The sequence below is a fragment of the Maniola hyperantus genome, chromosome 4 (assembly GCF_902806685.2).
Source record: "Maniola hyperantus chromosome 4, iAphHyp1.2, whole genome shotgun sequence".
Lineage (NCBI taxonomy): Eukaryota > Metazoa > Arthropoda > Insecta > Lepidoptera > Nymphalidae > Maniola > Maniola hyperantus.
The window spans coordinates 4,973,038-4,993,236 of record NC_048539.1 but is presented as its reverse complement, the minus strand read 5'-3'; the positions used below and the strand labels follow the sequence as shown (position 1 = coordinate 4,993,236).

The 20,199-nt window shown below is 37.4% G+C and overlaps 2 protein-coding genes across 5 annotated transcripts in view; one reads left to right on the top strand and one right to left on the bottom strand.

Annotated features, from left to right (window-relative positions):
- polo (Serine/threonine-protein kinase polo) overlaps nt 1-12,611 on the top strand; it is a 33,236-nt gene extending 20,625 nt beyond the window's left edge. For 2 of the 4 annotated variants that reach the window (XM_069509779.1, XM_069509780.1), the window contains exons 2-12: nt 509-617; nt 976-1,200; nt 2,329-2,533; nt 3,434-3,626; nt 5,283-5,393; nt 7,533-7,759; nt 8,071-8,207; nt 8,503-8,684; nt 9,307-9,440; nt 9,775-9,887; nt 10,945-12,611. In XM_069509779.1, coding sequence (XP_069365880.1) covers nt 519-617; nt 976-1,200; nt 2,329-2,533; nt 3,434-3,626; nt 5,283-5,393; nt 7,533-7,759; nt 8,071-8,207; nt 8,503-8,684; nt 9,307-9,440; nt 9,775-9,887; nt 10,945-11,139 — 1,821 coding nt within the window. In that variant the 5' untranslated portion in view covers nt 509-518 and the 3' untranslated portion in view covers nt 11,140-12,611. Of the gene's footprint in view, nt 1-296; nt 618-975; nt 1,201-2,328; nt 2,534-3,433; nt 3,627-5,282; nt 5,394-7,532; nt 7,760-8,070; nt 8,208-8,502; nt 8,685-9,306; nt 9,441-9,774; nt 9,888-10,944 lie in introns of those variants that run through there. The other 2 variants (XM_069509778.1, XM_069509781.1) reach the window with 2 other exon arrangements.
- Nucleotides 12,612-16,158: 3,547 nt separating this feature from the next.
- Nucleotides 16,159-20,199, bottom strand: LOC117997264 (stromal cell-derived factor 2). Its single transcript, XM_034985515.2, has 4 exons — nt 20,049-20,199; nt 19,680-19,875; nt 17,657-17,881; nt 16,159-17,024 (listed from the first exon to the last, which is right to left on the bottom strand). The coding sequence occupies exons 1-4, from the start codon at nt 20,134-20,136 to the stop codon at nt 16,847-16,849; spliced, it is 687 nt and encodes a 228-aa protein (XP_034841406.1). The 5' UTR covers nt 20,137-20,199; the 3' UTR covers nt 16,159-16,846.

The window sequence follows — 20,199 nt, the reverse complement described above, 5'->3', positions numbered from 1 at the left end:
TTGAAGCAAATACTTATTTATCGCTATCTCACTTCGACTACAGAGGGAGAGCGAGAGATCGGACCACAGTATGATCCGAGAGCTCGGGTCGGAAAGTTATTGAATCATGGAGACTCGTATATATCGTTTTGTTTTCACTTCTGTCAGCAATCCCCCACTGACTGCAATTTTTGTATTGTAAATAATTGTTCAAGAAAAACTTTTTAACATCCCACGTTACCAATACCTATACCAATGTTACCCACTTCTACTGTGATTTCTACCTAGAACTAAATGGAATCTATGGATTGCCACACAGATTAAAATTGTGGACTGGTGAACTATGGGTGAACTGCTACGATTGGTCATTTTATTGTTCAAAACTCTTTGAGCAACTGGCAACTGCCATTTTTGTTCAAACGATTTACCGTTTGGATGTTTGAAATCGTCTTTGTGAATTTGTTAGAAATTATCAATACTTTTATCCGTAATTATTAACGTTTTATTTCAATTTAACTTATATTTTAAGTTTATTTATAATGACGACAATCAAAGAAGAGGAAAAGAAGGAAATTCCTGAAATTATCCATGATCCCCAAACACAATGTGCATATCAAAGATTGCGATTCTTTGGAAAGGTGAGTTTTTATTCTACTTTTCTTGATTAATTCTATTTCTAGAGTTATTATAAAATCTATTTATTTGTAGTTTATTGAAAGGTTAGCCTTAAATATAGTTATCAAAGCACTAAATATTCGTTAGTGTAACCGTTACGTTTTACTAGAAGTGTCTAGTAAACTTAGTAAAGTTTTATGAACTGTAGTAGTTTTTCAGCAACAATAATTGTTGAACAATTAACTAAACTATTGTCATAATGAAATACCCGTAACCAAAATGTTGAACTAAAAACTGTCTATTGTGACCTAAAACTTGAATGCATATTTCTACTATTTTTTGTTTAGATTCTTTATTTACCTCTGTTTCTATCTATTTTAGGGTGGCTTTGCAAAATGCTATGAAATACAGGACTTAGTAACGAAACAGGTGTATGCTGGTAAAATAGTGTCAAAGAAACTGATGGTAAAGTCAAGCCAAAGAGACAAAATGTCCCAAGAGATAGATATTCACAGATCCTTACAGCATAAGCATGTTGTCGGCTTCCACAACTTTTTTGAGGACCATCTCAACATTTATATTATACTCGAACTCTGCAAAAGGAGAGTGAGTATTAACAAGTTTATTTCAACACTACATTATATTTTAAGTTGATTTAAGATATTGTTTGGTGTACTCTTTTTTGCATACAGCTTTGTAAAAAATTATGTCCTTATACTGGAAACAAAACAGTTGGTCAGTTGCGAAAAAGCTGTGTCAATCATTGTTAAAATCTGTGATTTGTTGTGATTTGCTGAAGTTATTGTGTTGCAGTCTTGCTGCAACTATACATTTTGGCCAATCAAAGATTGTGATCATCATCCTGTAGCTGTAGAATCCTAATCAAACCCTAGAGCTCAATTCTTGTTTCCAAGATTAGTGTTGGGAGGAAGAATTGAAGGCAAACAGGCTTCAGGTGGACAAAGATCCGAATGGTTAGATAATATAAAGTGAATAGGACTTAGTTACCTGAAGTTGTAAGAGGTGGCCTTAGATAGAGAAGCTTTATGTATGATGATCACAAAAGTTGAGATTGTGACAATAATTATTGATTGCAATGGACAGGTGCAGTGTGAGTGGCACTGCAGAGAGATGTGTACCCTTCTTGATAATATTATAAAAGCTAGTATTCTTTCACACAGCAAGTATGATTTTTTGCTTTGAATGCGTATTGTCCTGTTTGTCCTGGGTTGCTTTTCCGCACATAGCCATCTATTGGTGTGGCTCCCTGTTTGGATCACTCCAGAATCCAAGCAGGCCACCCAGGTCTGCAAGGACTTCAGGAAGTATTGCTGGGGAGCCAATGTAGGCATCCTGTTGTATATACAACACTGCACCGAAGCAGTACGGATATATATACAGTAGTAATTTTATAATAGTTAAAGAGTAACCTCTTTAAAATAAAAATCTATATAATTATATAAAAGTAAAAGTTGACTGACTGACTGACCGATCTATCAACGCACAGCTCAAACTACTGGACGGATTAATATGCAGATAGCTATTATGACGTAGGCATCCGCTAAGAGGATTTTCAAATATTTAACCCTGGAGGGGATAATATAGGGGTTTGAAATTTGTGTATTCCACGTGGACGAAGTCGCGAGCATAAGCTAGTGTTTATATAGGTAAAGCTAGTTCTTAATGTGTCTTGTGTATGTATGTAATGTATCTTATGTGTCATATATTCAACAGTCTATGATGGAACTTCACAAACGTAGGAAAGCCATCACAGAGCCAGAGACTAGGTACTACATGCATCAGATACTATTGGGCGTGCAGTACTTGCACAGCCAGCGGATCATACACAGGGATCTTAAACTCGGGAATCTGTTCCTTGACGATGATTTACATGTTAAGATTGGGGACTTTGGCCTTGCGGCTAAAATTGAATATGACGGTAAGAGAAACTTTAAATAGCATATATAAATAAATAAATAATTACTATAATAAGAAGCTACAATATTAATTGGCATCGTCAAATCCATTAAAACACTTTCTGACCAACAGAGTTGTGCACATGTGGAATAAATTGCCTAAGGATGTGGTTATGTCAAGTTCTGTTAACCAGTTCAAGAATAAATTAGACAAACATTTGGAAAACTCAAAGCACTTCTAATATAGACGCATCAGCGAAAGCTAAAAATAGTTATAATAACATTTTGCTTAAGTTTTCATTGATGGGCTAGTTGTCCCTAGAATCACTGCAACTTATAAGTATTGTGACTTCTCCAGTCTATAACTCATCTTCCAGGCCTGAGTGTAAACCTGGCTATCTAGCTATTGGCTTGATATAAAAGGTTGACAGCAGTTTTACACCAAGATCAAAATGTTAGGCCAGTTCTAGTTCCATTCTTATATATGCATCTTCTAGGCAAGCATGCTCCATCTTAGGCTGTATCATCATTTGCTAGCAAGTTTGATTGCAGCCAAATGCTAGTCTGTAAATTTTAAAAAACTGGCCAAGTGTGAGTCAGACTCATGCTCGAAGGATTCTGTACCATTATCTATAAATACAGCAATAAAATCATGTCTGTTGTATATGGGAGCCCCCTTAAATATTTATTTTATTCTGTTTTTTTAGAATTTTTAGTATTTTTTGTTAAAGCGGCAACAGAAATACAACATCTGTGAAAATTTTAAATTTCAACTGTCTAACTATCACAGTTCCTGATACAGCCTGGTGACAGACAGACGGACGGTCTTAGTAATAGGGTCCTGTTTTAAGGGTACAGAACCCCAAAAAAAGTCGAAAGTCTGGTCAGTCTTGTATAATACCCAATAATGGGTTGCATTTTAGGAGAGAGAAAGAGGACTTTATGCGGTACACCAAATTATATCGCACCAGAAATATTGTCAAAGACTGGTCACTCATTTGAAGTTGACATCTGGAGTTTGGGATGCATCATGTACACATTGCTGGTCGGCAAGCCACCATTTGAAACCTCCAGCCTGAAAGACACTTACAAGAGGATCAAGCTGTGTGAATACAGGTATGTTTATTTATTGCAAACACACACACATCCATACTTATAAGACCCATCTGGTTAAATGATTTTAACGAAATTTGGTACAGAGCTAACTTGCAAACCGACAGAACATAGGACTTTTTATACCCGAAAATCATAGAGTTCCTACAGGATTTTTAGAAAACTTAAATCCCAGTGAAAAAAGTCGATTGCACGATTTTGGTATTGAGGTAGCTTGCATTCGAGAGACATACGAGAGAAGAGATTTTTCAGGAATAAAAAGTAGCCTGCTTTTTATTCCTGAAAAATCAAACCTGTAACTGTAATTCTTCTGTAACTCGGCATTTTAAAGCAAGCCTGTAGCCAAACATTTTTTTTTAACCAAATTGAAGTGTTATTGTGTACAAAATATATTTCTGATTCATTCAATGTTGACAGATTGGTCATACTTATGGGTTATCATCATTCTTTCATAAGTTTTTTTTTAAAGTTAACATTTTATTTTTACTTAGTTACTTTGATTTTATTAAACACCGCGTATGTTTTACCTACGTAGTGATGGGGTAAAGCTAGCTCTAAAAGAAACAAAATTGACGTATTATTGTGTACAAAATATACTTCTGATTCATTCACTCAGCAGATTGGTCATACGGTTCACTAATGAATGACAAAAAACGTATGACAAATTATCAGTTCACCAAAAACTTTTGAAAAACTAATCAAATCACAAACGTCGTATACCGCAAACATATCATTTTACAAAAGATCATTTGACAAATATTCTATTCACAAATGTTTAACTTTCCAAATTTTTAAAAATTTATTATTTCACCAAATAATTTGTTTTTCAAATTCGCGATTTTACAAAATAATAGATGATAAATTTATTATTCGATAAAATAACTAATTAACAAAAAACATACAAAAAGTCTGTTTTGCATACATATGCAAACCCCTATGCAACGCATCAATAATATCATGGGGCTCCTTTTTTCTGGGTGGTAACAAAAGAAATAACCCACGAAGGGGATGGCGGGGTCTTACAGACCCCGCCATCCCCTTCTAACCTAACCGTTCCGAGTCGGAGTGCCCCAAGTCCCGAGCTCGCTTCGCTCGCTCTTGATGGTGAGAGCGGGGGGGATGAGAGAGACCCCCCCACCATAGTGGTGGTCTCTTCTCGTCGACCGGGGCCCATCGACGGAGCGGAGGAGGGGCTCCGTTTTTCTGGGTTGAAAGAGACCCCCCATTATAGTAAGCGGTCTCTTCCGTCGGCCCGGTCGACATATAAAAGATTTGAGTGAATTCTTAAAGTATTTATCAAACAGTTCATTTTATCAAACAATTCATTTTATCAAAAAAAAAGTGCGATATGTTGTTTTACTAATTAACACGATTAAAGAAATCAATTGTTTGTCAAATGATATTTTATGAAATAACAATTTGTCTGGTAATTTGTTTTATCAAATGAATTATTTGTAGAAACATAAGTTTTATAACGATCATAAAACGATTCATAATTTTGCCAAAATTTGTTTGGGAAATGAAACTTTGTCATTTGTTTTTTGTCAATTGATCGGTCACCTGGTCATACTTATCGGTTATCATCCTTCTAAGTTAGTTAATATTTTATTATTTATTAAGTTAGTTTGGTTTTATTAAACCCTGCGTATGTTTACGTAGTGATGGGGTAAAGCTAGCTCTGCACGCGTGTCTCTCCGGGCCGTGGCACGCGATCGGCACTCGATACGCGCAGGCGGTTATCAACGATAACACCCTGAAACTACGCTACAGGTTCAAACTATACGTTACGGTGATGGAACGCTGCGATGTTACCCCACCTGGCCATTGACGCTGATCGCACAACTGTCAGCACCATACGCGCCGTACGCGACGGATATACTCCAGCAGGGAGATTCTGTAACTTTAGTTGACATTTTATAGCAAGCCCTTCACTTAACCAAACGTCTTACCTATCTATAGTCCAATCTCAACTTTGGACAATGCATCGAATCCAAGGCAAAAACTGGTGGCAAGAAACTTGGCATCCTTAACAAAGTTCAACGGTACTTCACGCCGAAACAGCTTCTTCCCTTTATAAATGTAGAAGAAACTGGCTTTACGCGCGTATTTATTCACGTATTTTGTACTATTTACTCACGTAGTACGTACAAGTATTTATTCCTCACGTATTTAGCTTCTTACGTTGTACAAAGCTCAAGTTTGATCGTGCATGGAGTACTGCAGCCATACGTTGACGTACGCCATGCACGATCGAACTTGGACTATAGGTTGGAGAGCGCTTTCTTCGAAGATGCCTATTCACTGTTGTTTTGAAGGTAGGTATTTAGGTTATACGCGGCAGAATACACTAACGCCAGAATCGAATTCTACACCTTAGCGTAGCAGTTCGTATCAGAAACTTTTGGATTGGATATCAACCACATAAGGATGAAAATGTTCACGGTTTCCGACTGTTCTGTAATAAAATGGTGAAGGGGGAACATGGTTACGAAGTTCCTGAGCACACTCTCAAAGATAGGTTGGATTGACAGATTGACCACTTCCTCTAGGTCAGCCCAAGGTCTTGGGGGTAGGTCCGCGGGTCTATTTCCTCCGATCTTGCCACTTACTGAGCTTATAACTAAGTAACCGATAAAGTACCTATTTTTAGGGTTCCGTACCTCACAAAAGGAAAAACGGAACTCTTATAGGATCACTTTGTTGTCTGTCTGTCTGTCAAGAAACCTACAGGGTACTTCTCGTTGACCTAGAATCATGAAATTTGGCAGGTAGGTGGGTGTTATAGATTGCATTAGGAGAAAAATCTGAAAACCGTGAATTTGTGGTTACATCACACAAAAAAAATTAAATTGTGGTCACAAACTAATAATAATTAGCATTTTCAATTATCGAAGTAAGATAACTATATCAAGTGTGGTATCATATGAAAGGCCTTCACCTCTGGATTCTAAAACAGATTTTTGTTTATTTTTATGCATCATAGTTTTTGAATTATCGTGCAAAATGTCGAAAAAATAAGACGTAGTACGGAACCCTTGTGGCGCGAGCGTGACTCGCACTTGGCCGGTTTGTTTTTATTTATTTAGGGGCCAGGACAACTTTTAAGTCAAAATGTAATAATTCTGGTAAATAAATATATATAATAACAGAGAATTAAAATATGTTGCGTATGGTGCTGACAAAATGCGCGGTCCTCTTTGAATAGTGTGAAAGTAGCTATGTCGCTTATGTTAGAATAAATAGAAATTGTACCACTTCAGAACAAGATTTGCAATATATATCTGAATAAGGTATAACAACCTATGAATGTGTATGTTCAAAAGGAAACTAATAACTAAATGTGTCAATTGCTGTTTGTGTATTAAAATAGGTAAATGTTCAATATTTTCAAGCAAATGGGAACCCATCATCATCATTTTGTGCTGTGACTTGTATTGTTTTAAAACTTGAATTTGTAATTTTGTATGTTACACTTTTGATGCTTAACTTTTGTCATCTAAATATTAATCCACTGTCCGTAATACGCATAGTCGCAACTTCGATCCATGTTTGTGACTAACGGAGTGACCGAATTAATACTGTATCCGCGGACAGAAGTTAGTTCATACAAATGATAAGAGTCAAAAATCTCAGTGGGCGTTAACCATTTTGAATCAATCAATGACAAACATGTTTTCAAAAAAACCTTCGAACTTCAATTCGATGTTTTTTTAAAACATTCGAAATGAATTTAGAAAACAGTTTCGTTTGTGATTGGGTGTCTCAAAATAGTTAGCGCTCACTGAAATTTATGGCTCTATCATTTGTGAGATCACGTAACAGAAAGAGCTCTATACTATCTTCTTTTCATGGATAGGGTATAGCAACGTAACTTCCCTCAAGTCACTTAAAGCATTAATTCTTTCTTAGGATCCCATCGTCGCTTCGCAAGCCAGCTTCAAATATGATAATCATGCAGCTGCAGTCCGTCCCAGCGAAGCGGCCTCCAGTCGACAAACTGCTGCAACACGAGTTCTTCACGTCCGGCATCATGCCTGCCGCGCTGCCGCTGTCTTGCCTCACCACCGCGCCCAGGACTGACCAACTCGAGGGTCTGGCGGTGCACAGGAAGCCGCTCAACGAAGTCAAAAACAACGGTATGTTCTGCCATAGACTTCTACATTTCTGTAATTTACGCAGACGACATAGCTGCGTTTATCAGTTTATAACGGTGTTTCGTGAATCAATATTCCGCGACGGGTTAAGATGGCAATCGGGGTATGAGGCGGGGGGACGCCCCGCACGTCATCCGTGGGGCTGTGCGGTTGTGTAGGGCGTTCCTTCCCCGATTGCCATCCCGACCTGTCGCGTACTGTAGAAACTTCGCTTTTTACTGCATACTATTTTGTCTCACAAAAACTATAATTTAAAAAAAAATAGCAATAATGTTACTAATAATAATTGACAGAAAACATCATGGCAGTGGATTCGCCGATGAAGCGCGGCCCCGGCATGCCGCTGGAACCGCACGCCGTGGAGCCGCTGTCGCACAAGCAGAACCTCGTGGCGCTGCGAGACCAGTTGAAAGCGCTACTCGGCGGCCAGGTAAATGATAGTAAAAATTGACCAAAAACATCATAGCAGTGGATTCGACGATGAAGCGCGGCCCTGGCATGCTGCTGGCTGCTGACGTTACTTACTATTTTTAAATTTATAAAGAAATGAAGTTAAACTTATTTTAAAAATATTGAAACAAAACTTATTTCCACCCCCAAAGTTAGCCCGCTTCAATCTTAGACTATACCATCACCGCCAGGTGAGATCGCAGTCAAGGGCTAGTAATATAATTTTAAAAAACTATTAGATACCTTATTAAGAGTTCTGTAATGCAACCCTACAGGTCAAATATCGTCGCGATCACCTGAACGACGATATGAGCGATCCAGTTGCCCAACCGCTGGTGTGGGTGGGCAAGTGGGTGGACTACAGCGACAAGTACGGCTTCGGCTACCAGCTGTGCGACGAGAGCGTGGGCGTCATGTTCAACGACACCACCAAGCTCATCATGCTGGCCAACGGAGTGTGAGTACACACGAAACAACTGTACCAAAGCACCTGTAGCCACCCAAAATACTTGTAGCCATCCAAAACTCTTGTAGCCACCCAAAGCACTTGTACATGCCAATAACACCTGTAGCCATCAAAAACACCTGTAGCTACCCAAAACACCTCTGTAGCCACCCAAAACACTTATAGCCATCCAAAACCTTAAATGACTCAAAACTGCAGTTGTAAACTGATACATCAGTAACCACTCGCAACAGCCCAAGTTCCGCTGGCAAGCACTCTTCACCATATTTTGTGCAACTATCTATACTACCCAAAACACCTGTAGCCACTAGCCATCCAATACACATGTAGACACCCAAAACACCCATAGCCATCCAATTACTCACAACTGCTTAACAGTTTAATGTGACTATTCGCATAGATATATTTAACCATGGAGAATATTAAAATTTATTCTCTCTCTCTTTCTCTCGTGGGAACTTTTTTCTTTCTGGGATAAAAAGTTATTACTTTTTATCCCGAAAAGCAGAGTTCCCACAAGAGAAAAAAAAAGAAAAAGTTCCCACAGGATCGTACAAAACCTGAATTGGACATCATCTAGTACATCTAATTAAATGTACTATCTTCCTTATAGGAATGTCCACTACATCAACCGACAAGGCCAGGAGCAGTATATGACCATGCAGGAATACCCGCAGGAGCTTGACAAGAAGATGAAGCTGCTCACCTACTTCCGACGATACATGACTGAACATCTTATGAAAGCTGGTAACCACCTGTGCATTCAATTATCAAACTATCGCCGGCTACTACTGAACTATTTAGCGTGGTAGACTGTGGCCTAAACCCTTCTCATTCTGAGAGGAAGCCCATGCTAAATAGAAAGAAAAATAGTGAGAAAAAGTTTTTTTCGCGATTTTTTCCATAAAAATGGTCGATATGATACTAAAAATATGTCGGACGGTTCACCTTTAAAGTAAGGACTAAAATCGTACTTTTGACATAAAATTTGACAAAAAAGTTAAAATGGCACGTGAGGAGTAATTTTTTTACGGCCTAAAAGGTAATTGTGCTCTTAATAATTTTGTATTTATTTTGTCAGGCGCATCGGTTCCCGTGCGAGAGACCGACGGGCTAGCACGATTGCCCCACTTGCACCAATGGTTCAGGACCAGTCTTGCAGTCATCATGTACCTGACCAATGGAACTTTACAGGTAACAACTCAAATTAAATATTATTATATAACACATTACAATATTATTGTACAATATATTATACTAGGTGATGACCGCGACTTCGTCCGCGTAAGTTTCGGTTTTAAAAAGTTTTTTGTGCAATTGGAAAGGTGCCTGAAAGTCAAAAATAAATTATTTCTTAGTAATTATATTAAATAGAGGGTCTTCCGGAATTCATAAAATCCACGTCTACTTTTAAAAATTTGCTATTTTCAATTATCGATTTAACAAAAAAAGTACGACGAAAATAAGACTAAGTTATGACGTCACATCTATTGTACTATTTCCCTTGCTAAGCGAACGTTTTGACGTTTGATAAAAAGTAGCTCATTTGACTAGTCCCTTTTGACGCAATGGTGAGTGCTGTAGTTTTACAAGCAGGAGGTGCGGGGTTCGATTCCCGTTCCAATTTGGGAATTTATAATTTCTAAATTATCTCTGCTCTGGTGGGAGGCTTCTGCCGGGGCTAGTTACCACCCTACCGGCTTAGCCGTGCCGCTAAGCGATTTAGCGTTCCAGTACCGATAAGAGGTATGGGTTTAATAAAATTGTCACTCACGATGTTTTCCTTCACCATTAAAGCAAGTGATATTTTAATTACTTAAAATTGCACACAACGTTTTATTTACCAGTTTACTATACAGCATTAGCTTTAGTTGACGCAAAAACCGAAACACGACTATTTTTATATACAGAATAGATATACAAAATTTCAAAAATATTTATTGAAAATTTACGAAGTTATAAGCTTGTTGTGTTGAGTCAATGTCCTTGAAAAATATGGTCACCCTAAGCAAGCGGCTCTGAGCGAACGAGACGGCTGGCGTCGATCGTGCGCGCTCCCACTCAAATCAGCTGGTGCTTGCGGTCATTCAACCAGATGTTGTGTAACTTGCAGGATTTAAAATATTTTTTGCTCAAAATAAAACATGTAGTAAAAATTATTGCAATCGATTCTGTTACTGATTCTGAACAAACTACTTTCAGGTTTTGCGTACACTAAAACTAACGTTGTATATCAAAAATGTATTTCCAGATAAACTTCCAAGATCACACGAAAATCATCCTGTGTCCGTTGATGCAAGCAGTGACGTACATCGACCTCGATAAGAACTTCCGTACATTCCGGTTCAGCACCATCGACGAGCAGGGCTGCGACAAGAGGCTGTACTCCAACCTCATGTACGCGCTCGAGAAACTTAACAGTGTATTAGAGAATAAAATGCCCTAACTTATTTGACTCGCATTGGATTTATTTTGATAAAATGAATTAATTTAAAATAGACTGCAATGAGGGGTTAATATTTCTTAGGTGGGAGGGTTTTAGGACTTTTCATGTACAGTGATCGTGAAGTACAGTACGCGACAGAAAATAATGTGCATTGACCTTTAGAAGGAGATTTCGGCTATATAGAGCTATGTGACGTTTTGTCGTTCTCAATGACAGTGACAATGCTCTACAAAACCGTTATCTCTTTCTAAAGGTCGATGTACATTATTTTTCGCCGCGTACTGTACAGTACTACTTTTATAAGTTACACCGATGTACCCGCGCGGAAATCTTATTGAATCTGAGCCAATCATAGCACGCGTCCGTCCCCTATTTTTTTGTTTTGTGCGCGTGCATTATGAGCGAGATAGCAGAGTTTGTTGTTTTTAGGGTTCCGTACCTCAAAAGGAAAAACGGATCCCTTATAGGATCACTTTGTTGTCTGTCTGTCTGTCTGTCTGTCTGTCAAGAAACCTACAGGGTATTTCTCGTTGACTTAGAATCATAAAATTTGGCAGGTTTTGGGGGGAAAAAAATCTGAAAACCGTGAATTTCGGGTAACATCATACAAAAAAATTAAATGAACTAATTATTAGTTCATTAGAACGAATAATTGGTATTTTCAATTTTCGAAGTAATTATCGTGCAAAATGTCGAAAAAAGACGACTGTAGTACGGAAACCTCGGTGCGCGAGCCTGACTCGCACTTGGCCGGTTTTTGTGTTTAAAATCTGTCTATTTCATTGGTGTATATATTCATTTTTTACGTGAAATATGCACAAACGGATTTTGTCGATGCGTCTTATAAAAGTGGTAGTACCGTAGTCCAATCCGAAGTTGCGACATGGTGGTTTGTGTTTCCGCTGGTCATAGTCTAGATCCTATGTGTGTACAATGCGCAGCCTGACGACTCGTATTCGTCATCATCAACCGATAGACGTCCACTGCTGGACATAGGTCTCTTGTAGGGACTTCCACATGCCACGGTCTTGCGCCGCCTGAATCCAGCGACTCCCGGCGACTCGTCTGATGTCGTCCGTCCACCTAGTGGGGGTCTTTCAACACTGCGTCTTCCGGTGCGAGGTCGCCATTCCAGCACCTAGGGACCCCAACGTCTGTCCGTTGTACGAACTATGTGCCCTGCCCACTGCCACTTCAGCTTCGCAACCCGTTGGGCTATGTCGGTTACTCTAGTTCTCCTACGGATCTCCTCATTTCTGATTTGATCACGTAGAGAAACTCCAGGCATAGCTCTCTCCATCGCCCGCTGAGTGACTCTGAGCTTTCTTATGAGGCCCTGACGACTCGTATTGACATTTGAGATACTTTGTTTTGCGCGCACTATAATAAAAACTGAAATTTGTGTTACAAGTTGCGACAGTTATTGTATACAATACTTGTAAAAAAAATTACTTGTTATTAATTATTTAAAAAAGGAGAGACAAAATATGTCTTTGTGTCAGACATATTTTGTCTCTCCTTTTTTAAGTATCAGGTATAATAAGTAAAAGGGCAATACAAGTTTATCGTTTGACATGTGTTTGACCAGTAGGGCGACTGTCTAAAACCGGCATCAATCATTATTACAATCTCAATTGTTCTGATTGGCTGAATTTGTGCGATTCTTGTTGCAGCAATGCATTGTGGCCAATAGTGAGCGAGCATTAACCAATCAGAGATGATTGCGATCGTGACATTGTAGCTGTCAAACAACCGCGGTAGGGCCACAGTTTTTACAAATTTTGTACAACTAGTTTGTTAGTGTAATCCAAGGGAAGTTCTTTGTACTATAAATCGTAGAAATGCGCGCGTTTAGTATGACGTCATACAGTTGCTATCGCGCGTCTTTTCAGTTTGTATTGTATTCTTTAAACTGTACTACAGTACGCGGCAGAAAGTAATGTACATCGGCCTTCAGAATGACATTTCGGCTTTGTAGAGCATTGTCTCTGTCACTCATACCTATATGACGTTTTGTCGGTGTCAATGACAGGGACAACGCTCTACAAATCTGCTATCTACTTCTAAATGTCGATGTACATTACTTTCAGCCGCGTACTGTACTTTGATTGGTTCAAGGTTTAATTATGATATATATAACTTTTCAAGAGCAAAAGTGTCTTAATCCATATTTTGTGTGGACTTAAAAATTTAATTCTTATAAATTGTGTTATGTGCAGCAATTAATTTACACGGTGTATAACATCAACATTGAACAGTATAAGTCCCGCAAATTGCTAATGCGCGTGGCCGTAATTTTGGTGACGTTAGCACTAGACTGAAGTTTCGAGCTGATGGTATAGTTTTACTTAAATATACGTCAAATGACGTCAAATGTTAATGAGTCATGGTTCAAACTCAATAGCAATTTGCGGGACTTATAACAAAAAAATATGCTATATTATTTTTCTTTGAACTATCACTCCTATTTATTTAGGCAAGACCATTTTTTTCGCTACAGATCTTCCCTCTATTTCTTTCTAAACTTTTTCTTCCTGAGTTATCATAGCCTATGTATCTTATATTTGAGGACTAGATGATGCCCACGACTTCGTCCGCGTGGACTTAGATATTTTTAAATCCCAAGGGAACTCTTTGATTTTCCGGGATAAAAAGTAGCCTATGTCCTTCCCCGGATGCAAGCTATCTCTGTACCAAATTTCGTCAAAATCGGTTGAACGGATGGGCCGTGAAAGGCTAGCAGACAGACAGACACACTTTCGCATTTATAATATTAGTATGGATTAGGTCACGTATGCTCTATTAGCGACTATCGTATGGTGAGTGATGTACTTGTGCATCTAATTCTAAATATTATATAATAGGAAAAGGTGACTGACTGACTGATTTATCAACATTTTGAAAATTTGGCCATTATGACTTAGACATCTGCTATGAAAGGATTTTTGAAAATTCAACGCCCAAAGGGGTAAAACAGGGGTTTGAAATTTTGTAGTCCACGCTGACGAAGTCGCGAGCATATTATGCTAGTTGTAAATATAACTGTCAATATAACGAATAGTCAGTGGTAGAATGATGGCTACAATGTCACGATCGCAATCACCTGATTGGTTGACTCTCATTCACGATTGTAGCAACAAGAATAGAATAAATTCAGCCAACCACAACAATTGCGATTGTAGCAGTGCGACAAGTGCGATTTTTTATTATTTGTAGGTATTTAATATAGTGTATAGTTTCGATGTTTTTTTTTTCAGTTTTTGATCAATAATTTTTCCCTTGGGAACCATACTTATTCTAGAAAAATGTCTCTGTAATTTTTTTTTACTAAAAAACTTTCATGAAGCCATACTATTAATAACGCAGTTGCGAGCGCAGACAATCGGTATCGATCATTTGATTAGTAACTAAGTAGGCATCTGATTAATGTATTGAGTCCCGGTTTTCGGCGTGGCATGCGACTCTGACTCGGGCCACGGTCCGTGATGCATGTTCTATCCGTAGGTCGATTTCGTAAAACCTGCATCAATCATTATTACAATCTCAATTGTTGTGATTGCCTGGATTTGTGCGATTCTTGTTGCAACAATGCATTATAGCCAATAGTGAGCGAGCGTTAACCAATCAGAGGCGATTGCGATCGTGACATTGTAGCTGTCATTCTACCGCAATCGAGCAGCTGATTTCTCTAATCTATGAATCGTTCGTCCACCCGTGCTATAAGTCCCGCAAATTGCTAATGCGCGTGGCCGCCATTTTAATGACGTCAGCACTAGACTGAAGTTTCGAGCTGATGGTATATTTTCATTTAGGCTGACGTCATTTTGATGATAATGAGACATGGTTCCAGCGCAATAGAAATTTGCGGGACTTCTAACAGGCAATCTTGACGATTTATTATCGATTTTGTCTTCAACTGAATGTGGTATTCTAGGGAGTGTAAGCATGCCGGGATGTTACGGACATTATCTAGCACCTTGTAAAAAAAGAAAGTCTTATCAACCGCGCCCAGTCCATACCCTACCTAGAAACCTAGAAAGTTATTTTGTACAAAGATTTCAACAAGGAATAAGGCCGGACATTTACGAAATTACTACGGAAGCGAAGCCGCGGGCGGTCAATACTATATTTTTATGAATGAAAATGTAGGAAACAGCGATATACTCGCGGGCGGCGCGATGTTTTTGATGACAAAGTTGCAGTCCGGTACGCTTGCGGCTCTAAACCGGATCGTCTACTTGAAGCCTTAGTAAAATGAAAAAGAGCGCGAGTGACTTTTGAGAGAATATACAGGGCTCAAGTTACATCTCTCAGCCAATATTAGGTAATTAATTATTAGGTAATTATAAATTTTCACAAACACATTAATTCTGTTCGTACTTTTTTGAATAAGTTAAATTTTGATTTCTTAATTACTATGTCACACATACAAATTCGTCTCAAAACATTAGACATTTTTTTTAAATATTAAGTTAAATTTCAGTTATCATATTATTTTGTTTGTTTGAGCATTTTTAGGAAATAAGTACACCGTAACTTAGAACGGCAACCAGTACCCTACATGATAATTTCGATTGTTTTATTTAGTTTTAGATTTAATTTTTAGCTTTAGTAGCATCACGAAAATAAGGGCAGTTTACGAACTTCGACTTCCGACTTTGACCATGATTTCATAAAATACATTTATTATTAGAATAAAATGAGTGCTTTGAAGCCATATTTTTTTATAACTAGGTGCGTTATGTACCTATTAACTTAAATATGAAACTTGTTTTACTAACTATACTTGTTATTTTAGAAAAAAGTTTTCTTTATATTCAGCCATTACTTTCTATCGAAATAAGCCCTCAGTATTATTGTATTAAAAATAGATGCTCTTGAAGCACATCATTTCTCACCGATGTAGATGTGTTGTATAACATAATTATCGACATATCACCATTTGACAATAAAGTTTAGTAAAGTAAAAATACTGTTTTTCATTGAACACATTTTAATAAAAAGAAATAAAAATGTAAGAACAAAAAACTGCTTCAATTATATTATTATTGATAACATAACGTCATAAGATTGCATATTTTTCGAATACAAGTTGGTTGATAGTGAAATAATTGACTATGGAGAATTTATATTAGATACTAAAGCCATGAATTAATGTCCTAAACAATGGCGTCAGCCTGATTGTTGCACAAGGACATGCTGAAACTGCTTTCGAGATAGTATTGATAACTATATTAACAAGTTTTAAGTAATTAAATACCACTTGCTTTAATTAACGGTGAAGGAAAACATCGTGAGGAAACCTGCATGCCTGAGAGTTCTACATAATGTTCTCAAAGGTATGTGAAGTCTGCTAATCCGCATATGCCCAGCGTGGTAGACTGTGGCCAAAACCCTTCTCACTCGGAGAGGAGACCTGTGCTCTGTAGTGAGCCGGCGATGGGTTGATCATGATGATATTAACAAGAGTAAAAAAGATAAAAATTAAGAAATCAGTTCAGAACCCCAATAACATAAGATTTTGTAATTAAACAGTTTCAAAGTGTAAGTTAGTTTCTACAAGTATAATAAATAATTAAAAGGAGAATTAAATAAATAAATGGAACTCTAGCTGTAGAACTAATCTGGACTGGATCCATTGGTGCTTATATTATAGGAAAATCACAATTTATACAAAACTAACATAATTATTACATTAACTACACAATTATAACTCTGTGTGTATAATCTGTGCTTGTAGGTGTGGTAACAAGTCGCTTGGGTGGACGAATAGACCTTCTTGAGGTTGCCAGTCTGTGTATGCTCCATACTGTGATGATACTCCTACAATTTCTCCCTGACCACTGATTGGTCTGCCAAAGGTTCTGCCAGAACCTGCCAGATATCTGAAATCAAAGCACACAGATAATGAATGATTGATTTTATTTCACTACCCATATTATAACTGCAAAAGTGTGTTGGTTTATTGGTTTGTCGTTCAATCACGGATTGACGTGATTTTTAGCACTAAAGACCTGGAGAGTGACAGGCAACTTTTTATGCTGGAAAAATCAAAGAGATCCCATGGGACTTTACAAAACCTAAATCCATGAGAATGAAGTGATGAGCTTACCTTTTTTTATTTTTCCCTAGCTAAATAAGCACTGAGGGTTCCGTACTTTTTGACATTTTGCATGATAAATCAAAAACTATTAAGCATAAAAATAAAAAACTGCTTAAAAATGTACAAGTAAAGCCCTTTCATATGATGCCCCACTATATAGTAATCTTGCTTTGAAAGTCAAAACTAGGAATATTTGTTGATGAACATTTTTATTTTATTGTGATGTAACCACAAATTCAGTTTTCGGATTTTTTCCTTTACTTGTGCATAAGACCTACCTACCTGCCTAATTTCATGATTCTAGGTCAACGGGAAGTACCCTATAGGTTATCTTGACAGACGGACAGACAACGAAGTGATCCTGTAAGGGTTCTTTTTTTCTTTTGAGGTACTGAAACTTAAAAATCTACTTACGCTGAGGTATCAATGTGTCGAAATTTAACTGGTGTATCCCTCCTCCAATAGTCATTATTGCAGACTACAGTCCAGTTGTCACCAGTGTCGCCCTCCCCATTCTCATCCCCATAACACGAGACCTCCTGGTTGCCCGACAACGGAGATGAGAAGTAATGAGAGTGCAAGTTCTTCTTGGTGGATACATGCTGCAGTCTAATATTGGTGTTACATTTTATTGGGGCTCTGAAATAAAGAGTATTATTAGATTGAATAAAAGTTTTATTTAGAGACTTAAAATAAAAATTATAAAGGGACCAGTGCCCTGTTTATCAAACATTACAAGTCTACAAGCTCACAAGTTACAAGTTACAAGAACTTTTTACAAACTCTTGTAAATTATGTTTATCAAATAATTTCACAAGACTTGTAGGATTTTACAAGACTTGTAGAACTTGTATTTTTAATTTATACACTTTATTTTTGCTAAATTGCAAAATAATTTTTCAACCGTAATAAATGTCGATAAAACAGAAATTACGGTACCATAACTAGTCAAGTTATTGTTAAAAATAAAACTTTTTTTCAAATTATTTAATTTTGTGTTAAATAACCTATTTGTAAAACCTATTGCTTCTTATTTTATTTACCTACCTACTTTTATTTATTCTATTTCGGTACCTACACCAACAGGAAGTACCTATACTATACATTATTTTTCATGAATTAAGGTTAGACTTAAAATTTGGAAAAATAGATAGACTTTAAAAATTTTCGCTATTCGAATTACATCGCAAAAAATGGCAAAATCTGATGCGAAAGTTACAATTATTCTTCAATTAAGTAATTCGTGACAAAAAAGATATTTTATTTGGCGCATTTACTGATAAATTATCTAAAGACCAAAAAATAGCAGAGTGGAAAGAGATACTATTGCTATGTCAGTCGCTTGGACTTGTATCTGCCGAAAAAGATTATGCCAGCATACTCGTATGTACATTTTTTTTTTTTATTATTCAGATACGAGTTAGCCCTTGACTGCAATCTCACCTGGTGGTAAGTGATGATGCAGTCTAAGATGATAGCGGGCTAACCTGGAAGGGGTATAGCAGTTTTTATTAAACCCATACCCCTTTGGTTTCTACACGGCATCGTACCGGAACGCTAAATCGCTTGGCGGCACGGCTTTTGCCGGTAGGGTGGTAACTAGCCACGGCCGAAGCCTCCCACCAGACCAGACCAGAAATTTAGAAATTATAAAATTCCAAACCCCTGCCAGGAATCGAACCCGGGACCTCCCACTATTAAGACCACAGTGCTCACCACTGCGCCAGGGAGGTCGTCAAATGAGACACGTTTTGGTCAAATTTAAGAAGAGCAACATTGTGGCTAATTCAGTTGTACACAATCTCTAAACTAAACTAAAATGGCACGTCTAAATCTATTGCTATCCCTTTCATAATGTTGCTTGCGGAAAAGGATAGCACTAGATTTAGACCTGTTAATTTAGTTTAGTTTAGAGATTGTGTACAAGAGAATCGGCCCCAATGATAAGTTTAATAAAATTACACCTTTGAATTATTTTATAGTTATTTTACCTATTTACTACTAGGTACTAGATAATTTAATTATTCTTTTATACAATATCATAGGTACTTGCATACAACTTGTAAAATAAATTAAGAGTCAACAGAGGCTCTCCAACTTTTTCGTTACAAGTTACAAGCTACAAGCTACAAAGGCATTTTTGATGAACAAAACCACAAATACAAGTGTGAAAAACACTTGTATTACAAGTGATATTACTCGTAGCTTGTAGTTTACAAGTGTAGTTTTGATAAACGCATTCTTTTAAAAATGCACAAATTTACAAGAGAAACGCTTGTAATACAAGACTTGTAACGTTTGATAAACAGGGCACAGGGGTTGTTTTTTAATACATGAGTAAATGCGCACCAGCAGCGGTAGGCAGATTAATTGACAGAGCAGAACATAAGGAAAAATCAGATTTTTAGTTTTAAAAAATGATAAATAATATCTTTACCCCCTTTTACAAGTTTCTCCAGTAGCTGCTTTAACTAGCCAATGGCTATTATGGTCGTCTGACGTATCGACAGCGGTCACAGATTGCTGCCCCGAGCCTGAACCGTACTTCACATCATGAGAGTGGAGTCGCAACTTCAAATCTGTGTTCATTAACTTCAAAATCGAACCGCACGTTACAAATTCAGCTCTCGAACCTGTAAATATAACAGCAATAAGTTTCCATTCACGAAATGTCTAATACATTTAATATCCCTCATCCTCCCCTAATATAAGGCCACGTAATTGTTAAGCATGGACCTCGACTTCGAGAGATAAACATTAATGCTTCAATGAAAATGTACTTCAATTACGTTAGATATAGCCTTACCTTCAGCCACCTGAACAGCCCATAACGAAACTAGTAACAATGCCTTAGTAAAATAAATATAGTTATTTAAAAACTTCCCTAAAACCATTTTTTTTTAATTCAAAAGCAAAAGCACGACCGAAACCTAAAAATTCAATTGACAATGACAAGC